The 25535-nt window shown below is 37.7% G+C and overlaps 1 protein-coding gene across 1 annotated transcript in view; it reads left to right on the forward strand.

The window, feature by feature from the left end:
• Positions 1 to 25535, forward strand: part of SLC44A5 (solute carrier family 44 member 5) — a 166841-nt gene that overhangs the window by 106256 nt on the left and 35050 nt on the right. The window contains exons 5-10 of the mRNA XM_052638052.1: positions 1885 to 1969; positions 12199 to 12327; positions 13152 to 13212; positions 17431 to 17554; positions 19081 to 19164; positions 22572 to 22684. Of these exons, the coding sequence (XP_052494012.1) occupies positions 1885 to 1969; positions 12199 to 12327; positions 13152 to 13212; positions 17431 to 17554; positions 19081 to 19164; positions 22572 to 22684 (596 nt within the window). The remainder of the gene's footprint in view (positions 1 to 1884; positions 1970 to 12198; positions 12328 to 13151; positions 13213 to 17430; positions 17555 to 19080; positions 19165 to 22571; positions 22685 to 25535) is intronic.

Below are 25535 nucleotides of genomic sequence, written 5' to 3' on the forward strand. Positions count from 1 at the left end.
TCTTGTGGTTTTGGGGTCTCACATTTTCTCTGCTAAAACGGGCAGAGGGCTGTAGTAAGTCTGCCACACAAAGCAGTGTCCAGCTGGAAACCAAGATGCTGGTCTGCCCTTCCCATGTGCTCAGTCACTTCAGTCACGTCTGACTCTGAGACCCTGTGGTATCCTGCCATACCGTCCCAGCTGTAGCCTGGGACTGTAGCTTGCCAGGCTCCTCTGTCCATGGGACTCTTCAGCAAGAATACTGGAGTGGGTTGTCATATACTCCTCCAGGAGATCTTCCCAACCCCAGGATCGAACGCAAATCTCTTATGTCTTTGGCATTGGCAGGTGTATTCTTTACCTCTAGAACCAACTGGGACACCCTCTGTCTCTCTGAGAGATTCTCTCAGAGCCTGTGTGGTTTGAAACCCAGAAGAAATAATCCATCCTTTCAATGAGGAGGGGAGGAAAAATCCTCTGAACTCTGATGACTGTATCCTGCCAATTCCACTGTCTCCAATCACCTCCCTCACTCATCTTTTGCTTATGTAGACATGAGCAAGAAGCAGCAGAAGTGATCCAAGGATCTAGCCTACACTTTCTGTGGAGAGCTCTTTTTGTTTCTAGATTCAGATCCTACTTGGTGATTGTGGGTCAGCAGGAAAAATATAACTCAACAGCCTATTATACATTTTATGCTGTATATGTAGTCATGTTAACTTGGGACTGTTCAAGGTTCTGGAAACATTCTTCTTGAATGTATATGGCTATGTTCTCTCAAGATATTGTTTGTAGACCACCTGTATCTGAATCAGTTGGGGATCACAGGGGGAAATGTGGATTGCTAGGGTCTGGGTTCTGAAGGGTTGAGAAGGAGTCAGGAATCACAGTTTTCAACAAACACCCCAAGGTTCACTGATGCATACTAAAGTTAGACACCCATTTGTCTTGAGCCCACCACACATTTCCTATGTCCTCCCAACACCACTATTCAGCAGGTCAGGCTGGTATTATCCCCATTTTACTGCTGAGGAAATTGAGATTTTAAGGAGAAACATGGCTTGCAAAATGGCAAAGTCATCACTGTTGCTGGCAAAGTCATCACTTTTGCTAGCAAAGTGTGTGTGTGTGTGTTAGTCACTCAGTTGTGTCCAACTCTTTGTGACCCCATGGGCTGTAGCCTGCTAGGCTCCTCTGTCCATGGAGTTCTCCAGGTAAGAATTACTGGAGTGGGTTGCCATTCCCTTCTCTAGGGGAATCTTCCTGACCCAGGGATTGAACCCAGGTCTCCAGCATTGCAGGCAGGTTCTTTACCATCTGAGCTACCAGGGAAGATCCCCAATAATAAATGTCAAGTTATCCCACCACTATGCCCCTGAACATAATTTTAAACAGAGAGAAAATATAACTAAATTCATCTTTTTTCAGATCACTGAAATAATACATGTTTATCTCATGAAACCCATAAAATACAAAATTATCTAAACAAATATAATGCCATCATTCAGATATAATCATTTGTTTCTGCATATAATGTGTTATAACTGTTTTTGCAAAATTAAATCATATTTTGATACTCTTTAGTAACCTGCTTCCTAAATTCATCCATTAAATATTTTTCAACATTATTTTCAATGGCAGTATAATCTTTTACTTTATGGATGTGGAGTTCTTTATTGAACCAATCCCCTGTTGATGGACAATTTGATTATTTTGACTTTTTACTATTACCCAAAGCTATTTTAAGTGTTAGGCCACTTGACGGGGATTTGGGGAATATGTTGCAAATTTCTAGAGGAAATGAAGCAGATTTTTAAAGGTCATGTTATATTAAAGTATACCCGATGATATGAAATGATATGAAATATTTCCACAGTCACTAAAAATATTATGTTGTTTTTTTAGGAACAAGTCCATTTTGTTTTATTTTAACATGCTCACCTGTACCAGTCCTTCCGTGGTGGTAAACCTACAGTGCCCTACCACACAGGTAAGGCGAAAAATATGCCTCACTGGTTTTAGCAATTTTAAACATTCTTGGATGACAGAACTGAGAAACTCTATTTGAATTCGGGATGTGTGTGATTAATGATGAATTTATGGAAGGTGACAGGACAGAAGTATAATCTCATGTTTGTTCATATACAATAAAAACAGGGATTAATCAGTTAGTATCACTAGGAACCTCAGTGATTATTTTGTCCAACCACCTATTTTTATAAATGAATAAACTGCAGTATAGAGAAGTGGAGATATTTTTCTCAAGATTAGTATTAGGAAGAATAAAGCCATCTATTGTAACTAATGAACTTCAGTTTTCCAGTGACTGAACACAATAGTTTCTTTTCGGTCATATGATAGTATAAGGTGGTGTTTGCAGTCAGTGGGCAGCTCTCTTCCAGGCTCCTTTCGTCTGGTGGCTCTGTCATCCCTTAAGGCCTCAGCAGCAGCAGCAGCATCCAGTTGCCAGAAGGAAGCAAAAGGCTGAATAAAGCACCCCTGCTCTAAGCCTTGGATCAGTTGGGTCACACATTGTATTTCTACTCAAATACCATAAACTTATAAGTTTTAAATGTTCAACCTGAGATGCAAGAAGGAAGGAAAGAAGGAATAAAGCAATGTAACTGTGGACTGAGCAGTCTCTTCTGTACCGTGAAGAAATGAAACAAGAGGCACAGATATCAATGGGCAGTTCATTCTGTTTTGTATAGTCTATCCATCTGTCCTCTAGAGGACCCTTCTTCCCAAGGGAGACAACTCAGAGTCCTGTGTGGTACTGAACTTCAACCCACAGTCTAGGATCTATGGATGATGGATAGTCTGTCCATCAGGTCTTGACACTAAATGCACAATGCGGAACAGGGCTGGGGAAGTTAGAATACAAACTCCCATTCAGAAAGGAAGGAGGCGTAAGTGCACAGTGGTCTTTAGTGCAGAGCACGAGAACAGTCTTTTATTCTCTTTGGATTGTGTTCTCTGAAGGAAGTTCCTTATCTTTCATCCTGTGATCCTTCGCTCAACAAACTGAAAGGTTATTTCCTGTCTGTCAACCTCAGGCCATACCACTAACCACTACTGAACACTGGAAATATGCCCTCTTAGAGGCCACGTGGCTTTGAAACTCTCTTCCTGTTGTACAAGTTTATCATGTCAAAGATTATTTTAATAGTCAAAGGCCTTTTCAGGTTAGGTTATGAATTTAGCAGTATAACTACCTCAAAAACTCAGTAGGATTTTGCTTATTTGCTTCCTCTTGGTTCCTTGTGCAAGTAAACCACAGCCAAAGGTCTTCTCTAGAAAATCTGCTTGCTTTCCTCCTCATGTCCCTCAAAGACTTTTGATATCTTATTTCCTGCTGAGATTTAAGCCATCTTGGGGTATTAACATCTTAGTTCTGTGACCACCTGTACCACAGACCCTTGTTTTTATCATAGTCACTCACCCCCAAGGTCAAACCCTCACTCTTGTCTGTACCAATAATTACCACCCTTAATTTCAAACATCTTACTGTCTAATCATTTCAATCCCTCTAATATTTCAACTCCAGTTATTCCTCTACCTCACTGGAACCTACAAACCACTGACCTGATGCCCTTCAAAGTCTCCCTCAGTTCTATCATGTTTCCATCTCCTTCTTTATATGATTTAAACTCCATGGTCCCTCTTGAAAATCACTCCTTTATAGAACTCTCATACATTATTTTCGGCAATGTAAATTGGTGCAGCAGGTATGGAAAACAGTATGGAGGTTTCTTAAAAAACAAAGATAGAACTACCATGTGATTCAGCAACTCCACCCCTGAGTATAAATCCAGAGAAAACTCTTAATTTGAAAAGATACATGCTCCTCAGTGTTCATAGCAGCACTATTTACAATAGCCAACACATGGAAGCAACCTAAATGTCCATTAACAGATGAATGGTTAAAGACAATGTGGCACATATATACAATGGAATATGACTCGGCCATAAAAAGAATGAAATAATTCCATTTGCAACAACTTGGAGGGCATTGCTTAAGTGAAATAAGTTAGACAGAGAAAGACAAATACTGTATGATATCACTTATATGAGGAGTCTGAAAAATGATACAAATGAACTTATTTAAAAATCAGAAACAAACTCACAGACATAGAAAACAAATTTATGGTTACCAAAGAGGAAGGGAGAAGAGAGATAAATTATAAGTTTTGGACTAGCAGATAAATGCTACTATATATAAAATAGATATATATAAAATAGATAAACAGGGTTCTATATAGACAGGTTCCCTGTTTAGTACAGGGAACTATATTCAAATCTTTTAATAAGGTACAATGGAAAAGTGTGTGTGTATATATTCACTACAATACCCAGTTGTGGATGTGACTGGTGATGGAAGTAAAGTCTGATGTAAAGAGCAATATTGCATAGAAGCCTGGAATGTTAGGTCCATGAATCAAGGCAAATTGGAAGTGGTCAAAAAGGAGATGGCAAGAGTGAACATCCACATTTTATGAATCAGTGAACTAAAATGGACTGGAATGGGTGAATTTAACTCAGAACTATTATATCTACTACTGTGGGCAAAAATCCCTTAAAGAAATGGAGTAGCCATCATAGCCAACAAAAGAGTCCAAAATACAGTACTTGGAGGCAATCTCAAAAACAACAGAATGATCTCCGTTCATTTCCAAGGCAAACCATTCAATATCACAGTGATCCAAGTCTATGCCCCAACCAGTAATGCTGAAGAAGCTGAAGTTGAACCGTTCTATGAGGACCTACAAGACCTTCTAGAACTTACACACACACACACACACACACACAAATTTCCTTTCCATTATAGGCAACTGGAATGCAAAAGCAGGAAGTCAAGAAACACCTGGAGTAACAGGCAAATTTGGCCTTGGAGTATAGAATGAAGCAGGGAAAAGGCTAATAGAGCTTTGCCAAGATAATTCACTGGTTATAGCAAACACCCTCTTCCAACAACACAAGAGAAGACTCTACACGTGGACATCACCAGATGGTCAACACCGAAATCAGATTGATTATATTCTTTGTAGCCAAAGATGGAGAAGCTCTATACAGTCAACAAAAACAAGACCAGGAGCAGACTGTGGCTCAGATCATGAACTTCTTATTGCCAAATTCTTCAGTTCAGACTTAAACTGAAGAAAGTAGAGGAAACCACTAGACCATTCAGGTATGACCTAAATCAAATCCCTTATGATTGTACAGTGAAAGTGAGAAATAGATTCAAGGGATCATATCTAATAGACAGAGTGCCTGAAGAACTATGGACAGAGGTTCGTGACATTGTACAGGAAGCAGTGATCAAGACTATCCCCAAGAAAAAGAAATGCAGAAAGGCAAAATGATTGTCTGAGGAGGCCTTACAAACAGCTATGAAAAGAAGAGAAGCGAAAGGCAAAGGAGAAAAGGAAAGATATTTCTATTTGAATGCAGAATTCCAAAGAATAGCAAGGAGAGATAAGAAAGCCTTCCTCAGTGATCAATGCAAAGAAATAGAGGAAAACAATAGAATGGGAAAGACCAGAGATCTCTTCACGAAAATTAGAGATACCAAGGGAACATTTCATGCAAAGATGGGCTCGATAAAGAACAGAAATGGTATGGACCCAACAGAAGCAGAAGTTATTAAGAAGAGGTGGCAAGAATACATAGAGGAACTGTACAAAAAAGATTTTCATGACCCAGATAATCATGATGGAGTGATCACTCACCTAGAGCCAGACGTCCTGGAATGTGAAGTCACGTGGGCCTTAGGGAGCATCAGTACAAAGTTAGTGGAGGTAGTGGAATTCCTGTTGAGCTATTTCAAATCCTAAAAGATGATGCTGTGAAAGTGCTGCACTCAGTATGCCAGCAAATTTGGAAAACTCAGCAGTGGAAAACTCACAAGACTGGAAAAGGTCAGTTTTCATTTCAATCCCAAAGAAAGGCAATTTCAAAGAATGCTCAAATTACCACACAATTGTATTCATCTCGCACGCTACCAAAGTAATGCTCAAAATTCTTCAGGCCCAGCTTCAACAGTACATGAACCATAAACTTCCAGATGTTCAAGCTAGATTTAGAAAAGACAGAGGAACCAGAGATCAAGAGGTTGGAATACCAGACCACCTGACCTGCCTCCTCAGAAATCTGTATGCAGGTCAAGAAGCAACAGTTAGAACCAGACATGGAACAGCGGATTGGTTCCAAATTGGGAAAGGAATATGTCAACGCTGTATATTGTCACCCTGCTTATATAACTTATATGCACAGTACATCATGAGAAATGCTGGACTGGATGAAGCACAAGCTGGACTGGATGAAGCACAAGCTTAATTTCTGGGAGAAATATCAATAACCTCAGATATGCAGATAACATCATCCTTATGGCAGAAAGCGAAGGACTAAAGTGCCTCTTGATGAAAGTGAAAGAGGAGAGTGAAAAATCAGCTTAAAACTCAACATTCAAAAACCTAAGATCATGGCATCTGGTCCCAGCACTTCATGGCAGATAGATGGGGAAACAGTGGAAACAGTGACATACTTTATGTTTTGGGGCTCCAAAATCAGTGCAGGTGGTGGCTGCAGCCATGAAATTAAAAGATCTTGCTCCTTTGAAGAAAAGTTATGACCAACCTTGTCTAGCATATTAATAAGCAGAGACATTATTTTGCCACCCAGGGTCCATTTAGTCAAAGCTATGATTTTCCAATAGTCATATGGATGTGAGAGTTGGACTATAAAGAAAGTTGAGTGCCGAAGAATTGATGCTTTTGAACTGTGGTGTTGGAGAACACTCTTTGAGGGTCCCTTGGACTGCAAGGAGATCCAACCAGTCCATCCTAAAGGAAATCAGTCGTGAATATTCATTGGAAAGACTGATTCTGAGGCTGAAACTCCAGTAGTTTGGCCACCTGATGCGAAGAACTGACTCATTTGAAAAGACCCTAATGCTGGGAAAGATTGAAGGCGGGAGGAGAAGGGGATGACAGAGCATGAGATGGCTGGATGCCATCACCGACTAGGTGGACATGAGTTTGAGTGGACTCTGGGAGTTGGTGATGGACAGGGAAGCCTGGTCTGCTGCGGTTTATGGGGTCACAAAGAGTCGGATATGACTTAGCAACTGAACTGAACTGTACACCAGAAACTAACACAACATTGTAAAACAACTATACTTTAATAAAATTTTGAAAAGAATGTTTAAATCACATCCTTATATAAACCCTCAATTCTTTTGCCCCCTCTCATTTAGTTGTACTTCCCTGGCAAAAACTCATTCATGACTAAATGCAACTTTCTACCTACTCCATGCCTCAACCTAGGCAGTAGTGTGTTCTTGCAGAAAACACACACAACAGTCCATTAAACTGAGGGCTGCTAACCTCCAGGGGCCCCTCAATGCTGTCCCTCAATCACACAAGAGACCCTTTGTCCATTCACTAGCTACCCTGCTAGAAAACAATTTCACACATTTTCCTCTCACCTCAAACCTCCAAGCCCTCCTTCCCAGTCTCTATCAGCCTTTGACTTGGCTTCCTATTTCACTGTGAAAATATCAGGATTCAGAAAACAACTTTTACAGCTTCCCACACTGACCTTCCTGCCGTTATCTGTGTTCATGTATTTACTCTGCCTTCCCTGCTCTTCTCTGAAGGAACAGCCTGTGTGCCCCAGGCCAGCCCATCTGCTTGTGCATTAGATCTTATCCTCACTCACAAACTCCAGCACACAACTCCAGAAATCTTCCTTTATTTTTTTATTACCATTTTCATTCTCTACTAAATCATCCCCATCAGTAGAAAAACAGGCTGTTATTTCTTCCACATTAAAAAGTTTTCTTATTGATCCCATATCCCCTTACAGTTACTGCTTCATGTCTTTGCGCTTCTTTTTTTTTTTTTTGCAAAATTTCTCAAAAGAATAATTTATATCCAATGTGTCTGAATCTTTTCTTCTTACTTGCATTCAGGCTTTTATTCTTATTCCATTGTCTCCAAATGATACCATTGATCTCCATATATTTAAACCAATGGTCAATTATCCATCCATATTTATTTGATCCAACACTATTGTTTAATTAATCAATCCCTCTTCCTTAAAGTACTTTTTCACTTGGCTTCTAGGACATAGCATTCTCTTTCCTCTTAATTCTCTGGATCCTCCCTCTCAGTATTCCTTAATGGTTTCTCCTTATCTTCCCAGCACCTTGTAAACACTGGAGTTTCCTCCTCCACCAGGATTAGCCTTCTTTAAAATATATATTTACTCCTTTGGTGATCACACCTAGTCTTGCTTTTACTACCATCTAAATACCGCCCTTCCTAGTTTATATATGTATATTCCCAGGACTCCCGTTCTTTCTATCCAACCACCTATGTCATGTCTCTACATGGATATTTAGTTGGCATCTCAGATTTAACATGTCCAAACTCAATCCCTGAAAGTCTCTGACTTTATCCCTAAAATTGTTCCCTAACCCCCAACAGTCTTTTCTTTTTCAGTTAAGGCCAACACTAAATACCATGGAATCATCCTTGATCCCTCATATCTCTTGTACTCATATTTGAGCTGTGAGCTAATTCCTCTGGTCTTGATTCAAAATATACCCAGGACCAAATTACTTTTAACCATCTTCTCCTCTTTTCAAGGAGCCAGTATATTGTTTCAGTGACCCCTGACTGGTCTCTCTGCCTCTATTCTTGCCCCTGCCCCCAGTCCCTTAGTCTCTTCTCCACCCAGCAGCCAGTGTGATCCTGTTAAATATCAGTCACATTATATCCCTCCTTTGCTCAGGACCCTTTCCCTCAATAGCCTCCCAACTTTCTCATATTAAAAGCTAAAGTCCTAACAATGTCCTCCAAGGTCCTTCACTGGATGCCTGACTGACCACATTTGCTCTGTTTCTCCCTCTGCTCACTGCACTCAGGTCATGGTGACCATCCATTGTCTTCAAAGGGTCCAAGAAAGCACCTAGACTTCGCTGTTCTCCCTGCCTAGCCTCCCCTTTCTCCAGATGACTACAGTTTGATCACTAGGCTTCCTAAATACTACCTTTTCAGTGAGACCTCCCTTGACTACCTGTTTAAAGCTATAGTCCAATCCTGGTAATTCACCATCTGGCCTTCCTTCTAGCCTTATTTCTCTCTGTAACAACTACTACGATCTTGGGTGCTTAGTCACTCAGCCTGTCCGACTCTTTGCTCCCCCATGGACTGTAGCCTGCCAGGCTCCTCTGTTGATGGGATTCTCCAGGCAAGAATACTGACAGCAAACAATTTTACTCATTTGTTATTATCCATCTCTTCCTACTAGAATGTAAATTGCTTGAGGGTAGGGATTTTTAATCTCTTTTGTTCACTGCTGTGTCCCCAGTGCCTAGAACAGGCTCAGAGTAGGTGATTGATAAATATTTGTTGAATTAAAGAGTAAATGAATGAATGAGAAAATTAATATTTTACTATTCCCAGTCTAGAAATTTTTCCACTATACTATACAAATCCATCATTCTCATGATGAAACAAAAAATCCTTCCACACTATGCTTTTTAAACATTTCAGTTACTAGATCCTTTCATTGGAACTGTACTGTTTTAACCTTCAGTGTAATTTTCTCTTCCACTCACCAAATCCTAATTTATATTAGAGTGTTAATTGCATATGAACAGAATATGTAAAAATAATGATGAAGAACTATATTCAAGGTGCCCCTTTGTGGTTACACAAAGAATCAGAAATGAGTCAGAATATATATCAGCTGCCAGTAATGCAGAATTGCTCTCAGTCTGCCAGGTAATAATGTATCTACTGATCCAAGCCATATTTTTATGCATTATGTTTTCCGTTAACTGAAGCATGGTCCAGATATGTGTCATAAGCATTTAAAGGACAAACCTTGATCAATTAGGATATTCAACCTTCCAATGTGACCTTCATTTTTGGCTAATTATATGTTGATTGCTACTAATCAGTGTTGTATTTATAGTGAACAAACAGATCTGATAGAGAGTAAAGAGCAGTTGCTATATTGTTTTTTAACCGCTCGTTTATGTTTGGAATGAAATTTGATGTGAGTCTCTTTAACAAAACATTTTTTAACATTTAAATTACTTTCTTTTATATATTGCATGTTTGCTCAGTTGCTCAGCCATGTCTGACTCTTTGAGAACCCTGCGGGTTCCTCTGTCCATGTGATTTTTTCAGGCAAGAATACTGGAGTGGGTTGCCACTTCCTCCTCCAGGGATTGATCGACCCAAGGATAGAACTGACATCTCCTGCATTGGCAGGCAGATTCTTTACCACTGAGCCACCTCGGAAGTCCACATGTTAAATAAACCGCACTATTATGTGTCTAGTATACACTGTATGTGTTTATAAATGCAGAAATCGTCATGGCCTCAGCTCAGTCGTTCCTACCATCATTTAAAGCCAGTGAAGGCATTAATACATTCAGTCTTTATAAATCCATTTAAGTGTATCAAACAGTGGGCTAGTTCAGTTATCTTCCAGAGTCTTATAAGTAAATTGCAAAAGGGTAAATGTCTGTGAGTTAGCTCCAAACATGTTAATGGTTTTTTTCAGCTTAACTCCAATTAGAGTAAACTTTGGACATTTGTGTTGACAGTGACCTCTGTCTTCTTCCCCAAAATGTGAGCATGTTGGATGCTATGAATGTCCGTCAACAGTTTCTCAGTTTTCATAGAAAGATACCTGTGAGACTTTCATTATTTCCTCTGATATGCATGAATGTGTGTGTGTACTTGTGTGTGTGTGTGTGTGTGCACAAGTGTGTAGAAGAGACTAAGAAACAGAAAATACATCTGGAGGTGTGAACATGGAGATGGGTTGTTTACCTTTTAGAAACTTCTAAAAAAGTTAGAATGCTGCTGCTACAAAACAATATTAACTATGACACTTGAGGTACCCATTTAGTTATCCACCTACTATCTTAGCTGTGGGCTTGATACCAAATGTCCTCATGTAGCAGAAACTTGACTAAAAGATAGGAAAGAGATATCAGCTTAGCAGCTGTGTTTTTACCTAATTGCCACTGGGGGCTGAGCTAGAATCTGGCCCATGAGAATAGTTACCACAATACGGTGGGGAGATGGAGCAAGTCAGAGCTGAGAGGGCTTCCATAAGGAGGAACTGAAGGTAGAGGAGAGAATGTTCAAGAACTGACTGCGGCTCTCATGACATCATGTGATCGCTGGTTTTTTATTACATACGAAAGCAAAACAAACAGAATGCCTCCTCCCTGATTGTGTTTTCTCTCTGTGGAGTTACTAATTGGATTGCAGTCACTCCACAGTAGCTCTGTGGACTAGCACAGTGATCTGATTTGGCATTAATAGGCCCCTAAAGTTCATTAAAGATAATTGCATCAGTGACCTCTCTGCCCACATTTGACTAGTGTTGCTAAAAGACAATAATAATGATTGATTACCACAAATATCCCTAATTTTGTTAGTTTCTTATGGTAATAACCACCCCCCCCATTATGTTCTGAGAATTCACTGGTTTTGATAGTTCTTAGTGGCTTAAGTTATCAATGTTTGGAGCATTTTTAACTACCATTCTATTCATACATAGGAAAGAAGGTGAGATTCTAACCCTGAAAATGTATAAACTACACAGGCAAAATTAATCTTGGATTAAACCCTTATCTACTAATTCAGAAAATCATTATTAATAGTTCATTTCTGTCCTATGGATGATGTCACATGTACAAGTGATAAAATTGCACGCGCGCACACACACACACACACACATGAACACCTGTAAAACTGGTTAGAACTGAATAAGGTTAGTGGATGGTAACAATACCAGCTTCCTGGTTGTGATACTGTGCTATAGTTATGTGAACTATTACCACTGGCCAAAACTGGGTGAAAGGTACATGGAATTTATTATTTTTACAGCTGTGTGAAGATCTACAACTATATCAAATCAGAAGTTAAAAATAATTTTGTCATTGTATAGTATCTTATTGTTTTAATAGCACATTAGCATCCAAGGGCAAGGAGTAGAGGTTGACAGCTGGTACATGAAATTTAATTTTTTACAATATGTTTAGAAAATTGATTTAAGTTTCTTAGATGGAAAATGGTGCTTTGCTTTTTTATTGTGGTGGGTAATTTAGCAGTCTAACCTTGTAGATAATTCCTTGGTTTGTTCAAATCAACTCAATTCCTACCACTGTGTTTCTTTATTTCACAGATCTGTGTCTCCAAGTGTCCAGAAAGATTTTTAACTTTCATGGAAATACAATTTAAGTACAAAAATGACAGTGAATACTGGACATACTACAGCCAGTTCTGCCGGACTACTTTTCTTAAGCCTGTGGAGGTATGTGTGTTTAAGCTTAAAACTAGAGAAGAATTTACCTTGTTTCAATCTCAAATGTAACGTATTTGTAACTGGACAAGCTCCAAAATTTTCTAGGAAATTATTACTAATATTACCATTTCATTAAAGCACAGATGCATGTATATATACAAACATAACACAATTTAGAGCATATCATTTTGTAGACTTGGGGTGTTATACAGGACTATTAGGTCTCGTAAGTTAGTATCAACTATTTCCTGACACCAACAGATTCTCCACTTGGATGGATTTTTTTGCTGTCAAGAGCTAGGAGTTAAATGTCATTTGCAGTCACCATTTCATTAATGTGGTGATAAAGCTCCATGGCTACAGAGTAGCTAGAACTTTACTTCCAAACCTGGTTTGATAATTACTCATTTGAAAAAAAATCCCCAAACACTACCTAGACTGAAGATTTATAAGGGAATTCTAAAGCCTTATTATGTTCATTAGTTGTGATGGCTTCTAAACAAGAGGAGATACCATTTTTCCAGGAAAAAATAGAAGCATTAGACTGAGGCTATACCTAAGAAAAAGATACACACGTTCAAAGATGTACCTTGGTTTCAGCATGTCTGACTTTATTATTGTTGATTCAATTGAATTACAGTTAGGATATTTAAGAGTGTTTGTCAAACAAGTGTGTGTATATGATAATCTTACAATTACTCTTACTAGGGGAGTAATTTGGAATAAGGCAATTACTAGGGAATTGCATTTTTAAAGGACACAATTTATATATTGAGTAAGATGTGTCATCACATAATCTTTGAAATGTTAACACACTTTTCCTTCAATTTTAGACTCTCTCACAAGTTTTACTGGATAATGATTGTCCATCAGCGATTTATCCAAGCAAACCTTGTAAGTGGTTATTATTTTACCTCAGAAACACAGGATCTACCAAGAAGTTATTTAATTCAGTTCACTTATTTTACAATTGACAAAAATGAGGCTCAGAATGGTCCTATGACTGGCCCAGAGTCCCAGAGTTAATTGAGAAGAAAGCCAAAGCTACAAAGCCCCTTCTTCCGACTCCAGCTTAGGGTGTTCCCCAAGAGCTTGGTGAGGTTTTAGCTTTGGTGGCATAAACGTACACAGAAAGGTTTGAAAATTGAATATTAAAAGTTCAGTCAGTTTGATTCTTTGCTACTCTAAGAACACACATGAGCCACACACAGACATACCCTAACACACCTACCCCTGAATTCAGCCAAAAAATTTGTTGAAAAATTGCTTGGGGAGTGAGAATGGGGTATATATTTGTCTTTATAATTTAAAACATGAAATACTTATATGTCTCCTGAATGAATTGACATTGTATTTCTTTAAAATTTATAAACTTAAATTTAAACTCCTGAAAACTTGACTTTAGGAGAAAATGAGATAATCACTCATTTTCCTTTGTTAAGGATATAATTCTAACTACAGATAAAAAACTTTACATAAAGATGTCCATCACAATGTTATTCAAAACAACCAAAAAAAGAAAAGGAAATATTCTAATATCTAAGAGCAAGAATATACTGAATAAATTATGATGCATTTATTAAATGAAATATTTTAGAATTTTTACATATGGTAAGTATTGATTGTTACAATTTTAAATAAAATGAAAAATACTGTATACATTGTTAATGACAAGCCTCTAAAAGTGAAAATGAATAAACAAAAATATATTCAAACAAAAAGATTGAAGAGAAATATGCCAAAATATTAAGTAATTAGCTGGAATCAAGATTGATGGGAGAAATATCAATAACCTCAGATATGCAGATGACACCACACTTATGGCAGAAAGTGAAGAACTAAAGAGCCTCTTGATAAAGGTGAAAGAGGAGAGTTAAAAAGTTGGCTTGAAACTCAGAAAACTAAGATTATGGCATCCAGTCCCATCACTTCATGGCAAATAGATGGGGAAACAGTGGAAACAGTGACAGACTTTATTTTTTTGGGCTCCAAAATCACTGCAGATGGTGACTATAGCCACGGAATTAAAAGACTCTTGCTCCTTGGAAGAAAAGTTATGATCAACCTAGACAGCATATTAAAAAGCAGAGACATTATGTTTCCAACAAAGGTCCATCTAGTCAAAGCTATGGTTTTTCCAGTAGCCCTGTATGGATGTGAGAGTTGGACTATAAAGAAAACCGAATGCCGAAGAATTGGTGCTTTTGAACTGTTGTGTTGAAGGAGACTCTTGAGAGTCCCTTGGACTGCAAGGAGATCCAACTGGTCCATCCTAAAGGAAATCAGTCCTGAAGGAAGGACTGATATTGAAGCTGAAACTCCAATACTTTGGCTACCTGATGTGAAGAACTGACTCTTTGGAAAAGACCCTGATGCTGGGAAAGATAGAAGGCAGGAGGACAAGGGGATGACAGAGGATGAGATGGTTGGATGGTATCACTGACTCAATGGACATGAGTTTGAGTAAGCTCTGGGAGTTGGTGATGGACAGGGAGGCCTGGTGTGCTGCAGTCCATGGAATCTCAAAGAGTTGGACACGAGTGAGCAACTGATCTGAACTGATTTTGGAGATAGCAAAACTATGGCCATTTTCTGTCTTCTTTCTTCTTTTTTCTTATCTGTTTTTCCACAATGAGTACATATTTCTTTTAAAATGGAAGAAAGATAATAGTCATTAGTTTGAGTAGAAAGTCAGATACCATTGAGTTAGCAACCATCAAACACAATGTCTTACATGTTCCCATCATTCTTCTCTGGATCATTAAAGACCCTCCATCAAAGTTGTGGGTCTGGCAAGCAACTGCATTTAACCAGGATTCCCTGAGCAATAGTGTCTCTAGTTAAGAACAGTGTTACAGATTTTTATGCAAAAGGGTAAAAATGAATCATTAGTCCCTGAAAATACATTAGGTATATAAGACATAGTCCCTGCCTTTACAATTATACTTTGTTTAGATCACACAATATAAAATGTACTTTGGGGATGTTGTTGTTTAATTGCTAAGTCATGTCTGACTCTTGCAACTCCATGAACTATAGCCCACCAGGTTCCTTTGTCCATGGAATTCTCCAGGCCAGAATACTCAAGTAGGTAGCCTTTCACTTCTCCAGGGTAACTTCCCAACCCAGAGATGAAACCTAGGTCTCCCTTATTGCAGGCAGATTCTTTACCAACTGTGCCATCAGGGAGTCCAAGAATACTGGAATGGGATGCCATTTCCTTCTCCAGGGGATCTTCCTGACCCTGGGATTGAACATACATCTCCTTCATTGCTAGGCAGATATTTTACCAGTGAGCCACCAGGGAAGCCCACGTTAGGGACACAAAAATGAATAAGGCACAGTCCTTCAAAGTCTAGCAAAGGAAACATTGAAATCAATTTCTATCCCCCCAATAGGGGGATAGTACTTGAAACAATGTTATGCAGCTAACAAAATTCACTCATTAAAGGTTTTATAAATGGAAATAAGTAATAATAAAAGAAAGAAACAACAGACAATATCTCATGTACTGTATAGTTAATAACTCTCAACAAAAAAAAATGTATACAAGAAGAAAGACTGGAAAGAAATGTACCAAAATGTTAATATAGTTCACTGTAGCTTATAAAACTATGTACAGTTTTGTATCTTGTTTCAAGAATTTTTCTCTACATTCCAAAAATATAATGAGCATATTTAGTAATTCAAGGTAACAGACTAGATGAGTTACTGTCCAGAAATACTACATAGAACAAGTTTGGGAGGTTCTGTAGGTGGGATCAGTCACATTGAAGCAGCAAAAAGAAAAGGAGTACACGAAAAGGCAGAAGAGGGGGTTGGAGAGAACCTGGGCCTGTGAACCAAGGGAAGAGAGTTATAAAGGGCAGGGGTGTCTCCTGTGTCAAAGACTCATTCAACAGAAAAATTAACTCATTCAACAGCAAAGATTTACTGAGTTCCATTCTGTACCAAGCACTGTGCTAGGTAATGGGTTCCAGCAGGATGAAGAGTAAAAAGTATTTGGAAGTTTTGGCAATTAGGGGGTCATTGCAATCACTGGGAGGACAATTTCCATGGCGAGGTGGAGGCAGAAATATGGTTGTATTGAGAGGGAATAGAATCATCTGGTAGAGACTATGTCAAATTTGCCAGGGAGGAGCAGAACAAAGAGAGGATACTGAAGCAGTCATCCCTATTACAGATGCTACATACAGAAGATGAAGGTGATTAGACAAACTGATTTTAAAGCCAGATAAGTCAGGAAAAGCTTTATGAAGACATAGTTCTTTCTCTATATCAACTACTTTCACAGTTTCAGGTTTAAACTCCATATCAACCCCTGAAAGTCTATAATACTTCTTGTAAAAAAAAAAATGATAAACAATTCCTGATTCTTCCTCTTTCTTCCTGTAAAATTGAGGTTTTAAAACATTTTTAGTAATAGAGATTTGTGAAGAAGAAAAGATTCAGTTGAATTGAAAAGTACATGAAAGATTGAATGACAAACTCTCAGAAATCATGCTAGTTGACAAAGTATGGGCCACTTTTGATGGCTTTATATTTCCATTTCCAGCCCCTCTAAAAAACTAATAAATGAAAAAGCTGGAAGAGAGAAAAATTATTAACATTTTATAAATAAAAACTCGGTTATCTTAGTAGCCTAAAGTTTGAGCTGATGCTTATTTCTCAAAGAATTATTCACTAAACTCTGGTTTTCAAGGTTTCACTCAAGGAATATCTAAGAATTTTTTTAAAAAATAACAAAACTAAATTCACCTAATAATTCAAGTAAATGTAGCTTTTTATTGAGATGTGTTTAGTATGAGAGCGAGGTATTATTATTATATAACCTGTGCTATGTGTCCTGCTTATGGCTACTTAATGAATATATCATGTATGAAATAATCAAGTTTAAATGTAGCTTCAGATTATGATTGTATTTACTTCCCATGTCTGTCTTGGAATCATCAAAAAGTCTTATTATCAAATAATGGGCAGTTATCTATACTGAGCAAGTTATGTAGTGTCTAGCAAGTAAGCGTTTTGATTATAAAAAACAGAAAGCTGAAGAAAGAGAGGACATCGTAAAGAAAGAAAAGTGATTATCATAATTTTAATTTACTTTTACAGTTCTCCAGAGATGTTTCCCAGACTTCTCTACTAAAAATGGCACTTTAACAGTAGGAAATAAGACAGTGTTTGATGATGGAAGTGGAAAGACAAGAAATGCTGCAGAGCTCAGAAGAGCTGCAAAGTATGTAGATCACACCCCCATTTTCAATTTTATGCACCCCATTATTATCCCTGAACTAAAGCTTTGTTAGGTTAATGGTTATAGAGGAAAAATTATGTTTATTCTGAAATATTCATGTCACTGTGGATTGGAGAAATTGGTATGTGTTCGTTAAGAAAACCAAAGGAAAAAGCGGAATGAATTTGAAAGAACAATTATGTTTTTCACAATGGTGAAGTCTTTCATCATGAACAGGTACATAAATGAGACATCAGGAAACATATTGAAACACCTTAATATAATTTATTTTGGATGAGCATAATTTAAGAAACCCATGATTTTTTAAAGCATCATTTTTTAAAAAATGACTGAAATAATAAAGCTGCCAGCTGTTTTAAATGGAAGGGAGCCTTAAGAAAAGTGAAACAACCACAATGCTGCTGTGTTAGTACTGTGTTGAATTTCTATTACTACTTACAGTGAAGTAAATTTTCTGTTTCTCTTGGCTGTACGCATCGTGGTGTTCCATGTTATTTGGAAATATAATTTTTTCATGCACACAGATGTGTGTATACAAATATAAACACAGAGTATCACTGCATAGCTCAGTTGTTGAATTTAAAATTAAAAATGTATTGCAAAAATGTATTGTACTAATACATTTATCCATTGATAAATTTTTGAAGTAAGCACATGTGTGCTAAGTTGCTTCAGTCATGTCCGACTCTGTGGCCCTATGGACTGTAGCCTGCCAGGTTCCTCTGTCCATGGGATTCTCCAGGCATGAATACTGGAGTGGGTTGCCATGCCCACTTCCAGGGAATCTTCCTAATACAGAGATCGAATTCACATCTCTTATGTCTCCTTCACTGGTAGGCAGGTTCTTTACCACTAGTGACACCTGAGAAGCCCAACTAAATTAAATTACACTATGATGCATATATATATGGTACAACTAAGAAAACTGGGAAATTATAATCACAAAAGTCAGAACTATGGTTATTTTAGTGGAAGGGAGAGGTATTGTAATTGGAGCACATGGGGGAAAGGAATGACTGAGTTGTACTTACCAAGTGTGTTTGCCTTGATAACCCATCCAACTGGATGCTAATGATTTGTGTACTTTTCTGCATATGCCTCTTTGTGCCTTCTGCTACAGAGTGTCAGAAGATTAAGAAGGGGAAATTAAATAGCATATTCACTCTTAGCTCTATGGGTTTTATAAGTTAGAAGCTGATCTTATTTAAATTCATGTCTTATAGTGAGGTCTCTGCAACACTGAGGGCATGTTGCATATGTTGGAAAAGTGGTATCTTTACCACTCTTGAAAGCAATGCTTCCTCTGTGTGTAGCTGTAGCTACCTTTGTAGGTTCACCAAAGTGACACCTCATGTATTACTGTGGCTAGCAAAAGGGTCACTAGCAATAAATGGTTTCTAAAGATATGCTAAGAATATCAGCTTCCAAGTCCCTTTTATCATAACAAGAACATTTCTCGTTAATGGTAGTCAAAAAATAATTGATTTTTTTTTCTTCTTTGAATTCAGTGGTATCAATAAAGCCCTTGATGCAAGGGCAATTGGAGTGAAGGTGTTTGAAGACTATGCAACAACATGGTATTGGATTCTCATGTAAGTGAAAACATAAGTGTTTCATCTCCAGCCCCGTTCTGAGTTTATCTTTGTAGAATTTCTTTCATCAAATTCCCCGTTCATATTCATAAATGAGAGACTGACTCAGATTTCAGTTCCTGCCAGTTTCTTTTTCAGACAGGGTGAAGACCCAAAATATTTGGAAATCTGCCCAATATTAGCAGAAAGTTATAAGAATGTAAATTTTAATTTTACTCATTAAATTACTAGTAAGAGTATTTATATATTTCAAGTCCCATGGGGCCTCACTGTGGTATGTGTGTGCCTTTCACCACATATAACATTTGTCCTTCCCTTAATCTCCAAAGGATCATTCTTATTTTTTAACACAGCCCTTCCACATAATGTTTGTTATCATCATCATCAAACTCACTGTACTAATGAAAAGCTGAAAAAAATAAATGAAGGGAGGAAGAGGTTTTAAATTTTCAGACATAAGATTTGCATTTCTTAAACATAAAGGAAAATGTAGTCAGTCTTCCAGAGCAGGTACATGTGTTTGATATCCCTAAGGCTGTCATTACTATCTGGCTTTTGTGTCACCTTCTTGTCTCTTAAGTACCTTAAAGGCATCTATGATTCCCTAGTAATCAAAGAATAAAGTGGAAACTTCTTCAGATACTTACAAGAACTCTTACAACCTATCCAAGTTACTTTCTCAGATGTATCTCCATCCATGTTCCTTGAGTAACCCTATATTCTAAACATGGCAAGTAGCACACCCATTCTCAGACCATCACACCCTTGTGTTTTTGCACATTCTATTCTCTTTCCTAGAATATCCTCCCTTGTGCCCTGGGAAACTTCATCTCATTCTTTAAAATCAGCTTTTGTGTCACTTATGATATCTTCTTAACTTCACTAGATTTAGTAAATTACTTACACCTCTGTGTTCCTCATTCATTGTGTGTGTATGTATATGTGTGTACATACATATATGTAAACACACATATCTATCTTCTATATAGCACCTACCATCTTGTATTTTATTTACCTGTCTCTTTCCCTCTGATAAACTATGAACTCTTACTATGGTAACTATGTCTATCTTTTCTTTGTTTTTCAGAGTCCTAGTATGGTTCTTGGACAGTAGAGATACATAGAAAATGTGGGTTTAAGAAACAGTTATAAAAGTACTAGGGGGACAAGATAGATATATTTAAGTAAGGTGCTTATAAACTCAAAATTATATTGTGTGTAAAATACTAGGGAGTAGTTTTTAGAGCTAGAGAAGGCGATGGCACCCCACTCCTGTACTCTTGCCTAGAAAATCCCACGGAGGGAGGAGCCTGCTAGGCTGAAGTCCATGGGCTCGCTAGGAGTTGGACACAACTGAGCGACTTCACTTTCACTTTTCACTTTCCTGCATTGGAGAAGGAAATGGCAACCCACTCCAATATTCTTGCCTGGAGAATCCCAGGGACGGGGAAGCCTGGTGGGCTGCCGCCTATGGGCTTGCACAGAGGCGGAACTGAAGCGACTTAGCAGTAGCAGCAGCAGCAGTTTTTAGAGCTATAAAACTAGATAATTTCATGAGATTTTACATTGTTATGCTTTGTCTTAAACAGAGTAATTATTTTCAGTGTGTATTTCAGGATATATCTCCATGGCAGAGATTGTAGTTTTACACTTGATAGGAAACTGGTGCCCCTATTGTCAGACCTGAATATCACTAGATAATTTCTCTCTTCTGTATTTTGGCTTTTCTACTCTTACCTGAGAAAGGCATAATTTATAACAGATTCTCCTGTCCTCCTCACACACACTGAAATAGTCTCTAAATCAGGGACTTAGGAACTAAACACTAGCGCATAAACACCTCCCTTTATCATCAACTCTTCTGTTTCATCTGTTTCATACATATAAAGCCAAACACTGACATGCTGGGACTTAGTGTACTCAGAATTTTTATGTGGGAATTAAAAACACAAGTAGTCAAGAACTATATTTCTTATTTTTCCCCTTGGATCTTGTTTTTAAATTTTTTATTTTATTTATTTTTATTTTTGGCTGTGCTGGGTCTCAGTGACTACACAGGCTTTTCTCTAGTTGCAGCAAGTGGAAGCTTCTCATTGCACTGGCTTCTCTTGTTGCCGAGCACAGGCTCTAGGGTGAGGGCTTCAGTAGTTGCAGTTTGGGGGTCTAGAGCACAGGCTCAATAGTTAATGGCACACGGACTTAGTTGCCCCACAGCATGTGGGATCTTCCCAGACCAGGGATTGAACCTGTGTCTCCTGTATTGACAGGAGGATTCTTTACCACTGAGCCACCAGGGAAGCCTCCCACCCCCTGCCCCAATCTTTTTTTAATAACCCTCTTGTCTCACGCCATAGAATAATTTTTCAATCACACTGCATATTTCAGCAGTAAAGTATCTATGGTTTGCTTCTAAGTTAAAACCCTAGGCTCTGTAAGACTATGCACTGAGAAGGTACTCTGGTACATGCTATCATCTATCCAGTAAGAGTATTATTAATAGTTTCTTCTTAAAGATAACATCTGAAGACAATAAGCTTGGTAACTGTGCCAGGCTGTCTTTTGCTATTTGCAAACTTGCAGATATCACCAGCAGGGTTAGGTCTTAATAGAGGCATCAGCCAGATTTCCAATTTTAGTGAGTTCTCTTTGATGAAATCACTTAGAAAAATCCAATATGACTTTAACCTGGATATATAGTGGGGTTGTGAAAAAGTACCTCCAATACTCAATCAAACCCCAGGAAGAAATTAAAACAAGGAAAATAGTCATGCTCTTGATTGCTTGATAAAGTCACATGGCCCAGGAGACACAGAGGCCTTATTCCGGTTCCAGATAATGGCCCACAGATCACTGGGGATCTGAAATAAGTGTCTGGTGATGTTAGACATCACAAACGATTAGAGATAATTAGACCAGAATGATAATGGCTACAAAATCATGGATTCAGGAACTGTGTAGGACAATTATTTTGCTTGTCTTTCTGCCCCAAGATTGTTCTCTTACTGCTAGTTATATTACATATGGTTTTCATTAGTGACCAGGTATATAGAGCAGCAATAACGTCTCATGGATATGCTTTGTTGCTTATCGCTTGGTGCATAAGTATGAAGGGAAAAAATAGGACTGCAGCAGATAGGAATTGTGATTTTTCCTGAAACAACTATGGACATAGAATTTGCGTTTACCTAGACACCAAAAATGATTCATTTATCAAGTTCTGATGGTCCTATTATTTCCCCTGAAAGTCTTACCAGAAAGAATTGTTTATACTTTTTAATGTCATAAATGTTTCTACACTCAGATAAAATAATCAAGAATTATTTTGAATAGAAATAAGTGTTGTCTTGCTATGTTTGTTATGTTTAGCACACTGGCCCCCTGTGTTTGTTGTGCCTTTTATCCTCCAGTGGCCTGACTATCGCCATGTTCCTCAGCTGGATGTTTGTGATGCTCCTGAGGTTCACAGCTGGATTGCTTTTCTGGATCTTCACCTTTGGTGTGATTGGGATCATAGCTTATGGTAGGTATCCACCCGTCTTAAAATCACCAAATATCAAAATAATCTTTTTCTTTTCAGTTGCCATTGTCAACTACCAGAAAGCATTTTACTTCCAGTGAATTTAATCCTTCTTTACTGTCTTCCTAAAGGTGTTAAATTGAGAAAAATTACTTAATTCTGCATACAGTGTCTCTGTTACTTCTTTCTTCTTTATCGTGGGGCGGGGGGAAGTGCTCTCAAAATATTCTTCTCTTTTTCTCTACAGTCTTTGATCTCATATCTCATGAGTATTAAGAAGGAGGTGAAAAGAATCCCCTTTAGGTTAATGAAAACTATTTCAGACCATTTCTTTTAGTCTTTTTACTTTTTATCTGATCAAAGGCCCAGGTCTGCACAGTTATAGATGTGTGATAGATCTATTTTTCTCTTTCAACTTAGGACTTTTAATCCAGGTACTGTCACACACTTTAATAATTGGCCAGTACTCCATAATGGGCCATCACCCTCTGGAGGCAAGTATTCTGAATTACACTTATTGGATGGAGAGTTACTTTACTTCTAGGTTGAGCTCTAATTATTAACTCAGTTCTGCCAAATGCAGTACAGGTGAAATTCGAACATTAAAAAAAAATTGAATTGAGCTTCCCTGGTGGATCAGATGGTAAAGAATCTGCCCACAATGCAGGAGACTTGGGTTTGATCCCTGAGTTGGGAAGATCCTCTGGAGAAGGAAATGGTTACCCACTCCAATATTCTTGCCTAGAGAATTCTATGAACAGAGGAGCCTGGCGGGCTACAGTCTACAGGGTCGCAAAGAATCAGTGAACGGTATAGCCCTTCTTTTCAGTCTTCTAATAAACGTATGAGCCAGTATATGAATGTTTGAGAGGTTTCTATTCAAAAGAACGATTTTCCTACAACACCATTTACATCGACAATGAGACTTTTATAGTCACAGATACCAAAATAACACTATCTCATTTCTGTCACCCAAAGAAGATCTTTACACATATCAGTATAAGAACGTAGAATACCCAAAATCTATAGTTAGCTTGAATTCCAGTCCTGTCTCCATAATGTAACTGGAGGACTTGGAAAAGTTTCTGAATGATTATAAGACTCAGTTTCCTTATCCATATCATCAACACAATAATGGTATCTCCATCATACCATTACTGTGAGAATTAAATGAGACAATGAATATAAAGGTCTTAGAACAGTCCCTGGAACACAGTAAATACTCAGTATGTCTTGGGTTATTATTATGGTGCTCATTATCCTCAGAGTTTCTCAACAGTTGTTTGCGTGACTCCATGTATCATTCCTTATCTGTTCATGCTGTGCAGCTGCCCGTGAACCTCATGAAGGAATATAAGAATTGCTGTCTCCTAATCTGAAACTCCCGAGAAAACTTTTTGTCAAAAAGCCTTTGTTTTCTTCCTCAGAGCTCAGAGTATCCCCTTCCCTTTTCTGTCTTAGAGTTTGAGCATGTGAACAATTCTCAAAGATTATAAAAAATTAAGAGTTACATAGGGGATAGCCATATAATACCATGGATATAAATATGTATTTGGAATTTGGAAAAAGCACAGCTCTCTGCAAGTACATAGTCCTCTATTTCATAGTTTCCTCAACTGTATAACAGGAATCTCTGAGTATTAAATAAACAATGTATATAAAGTACTTAGAGAGCCACCATAATAATTGTTCAATAAATGGTATTTATTATTTTCTTATTATGCAGGAATATTATTAAGGAAAGAGGACTTGAAGCCCAGGGAACATACTTTTAATGACAAACACACACTAGGACAGGAATGAGATAGGAATAGAAAAATAAATTGGAAAATAACTGCTGAGACTTTCATATCCAGTAGTGTGAAGGAACTAAATAATCTAAAGGGTTCTTTTGCTATGAAATGATGGCATGTTATATTGTATTGTTTTATTTATTCTTTTCATGAGCTTACTAGAAATGAAGTATCCCAGAAAGCAAAACCATTTTGCAGGAGGCACATGTGAGATTATGGGTAGATCATACCAGTGCTACAATCAGGAGACTCAGAGCCAGCAGAAGAGTAGAGGGTCAGGCCTGAAACTGCTGGAGTAGGTCCTGGATCCTGGAAAACGGGTAAAGTGACCCTAGTTTGGTAGTACCCTTTGGTTGCCAATAGAAATAAATATGAATCCCTTCTAGATGGAAGCACCTTCAATTCAGATCACCAGGTATCAACAGATTAAAATGAACAGTGTATGAGTTGCAATCAAAGATTTCCAAACATGTATGGAAACGGTCTTTTGCAAGAAACAAAAGAAATGATAAACCTCAGATTGAGGTCACTAAGAAATTCAGATATGGGCTGATACAGAACATGAATTAATGTTTAAGAATTAAAAATACAACTAAAAAAATAAGAAATCATCAAAAATATTCAGGCATACATGAAAATGAAGCAAATAGAACTTTTCAAAACAAAGCAATTAAGTGTTATATTCAAAATTAAATAAGTTAAAGAGTAAAATAGATAATTAATGAACTGAAAGATGAAACTCTGAATTAATTACTCAAAATACACTAGAACGTGAACAAAGGACAAAATATGATTCTGTATTTAATAAGAGAGATACAGAATAGATTGAGAAGAGCCTAACATGTATCAGCATATTTGAAAGGTATTGACTGAGAATTTTCTAGAACTGATGAAAGATATAAATTCAAAGATACAGGAAGCTCTACCAAGAAGAATAAGGGAAGTGACATCCACATCTAGTCATGTATTTTTTTCATTTATTCATTAACAAATATCAGTTGTACAGCTGCTATGTATAGGCACTATTCTAGGCTCTTGAGAAAGAACAGTAAACAAAAAGA

The sequence above is a fragment of the Budorcas taxicolor genome, chromosome 3 (assembly GCF_023091745.1).
Source record: "Budorcas taxicolor isolate Tak-1 chromosome 3, Takin1.1, whole genome shotgun sequence".
In the NCBI taxonomy this organism is placed as follows: Eukaryota; Metazoa; Chordata; class Mammalia; order Artiodactyla; family Bovidae; genus Budorcas; species Budorcas taxicolor.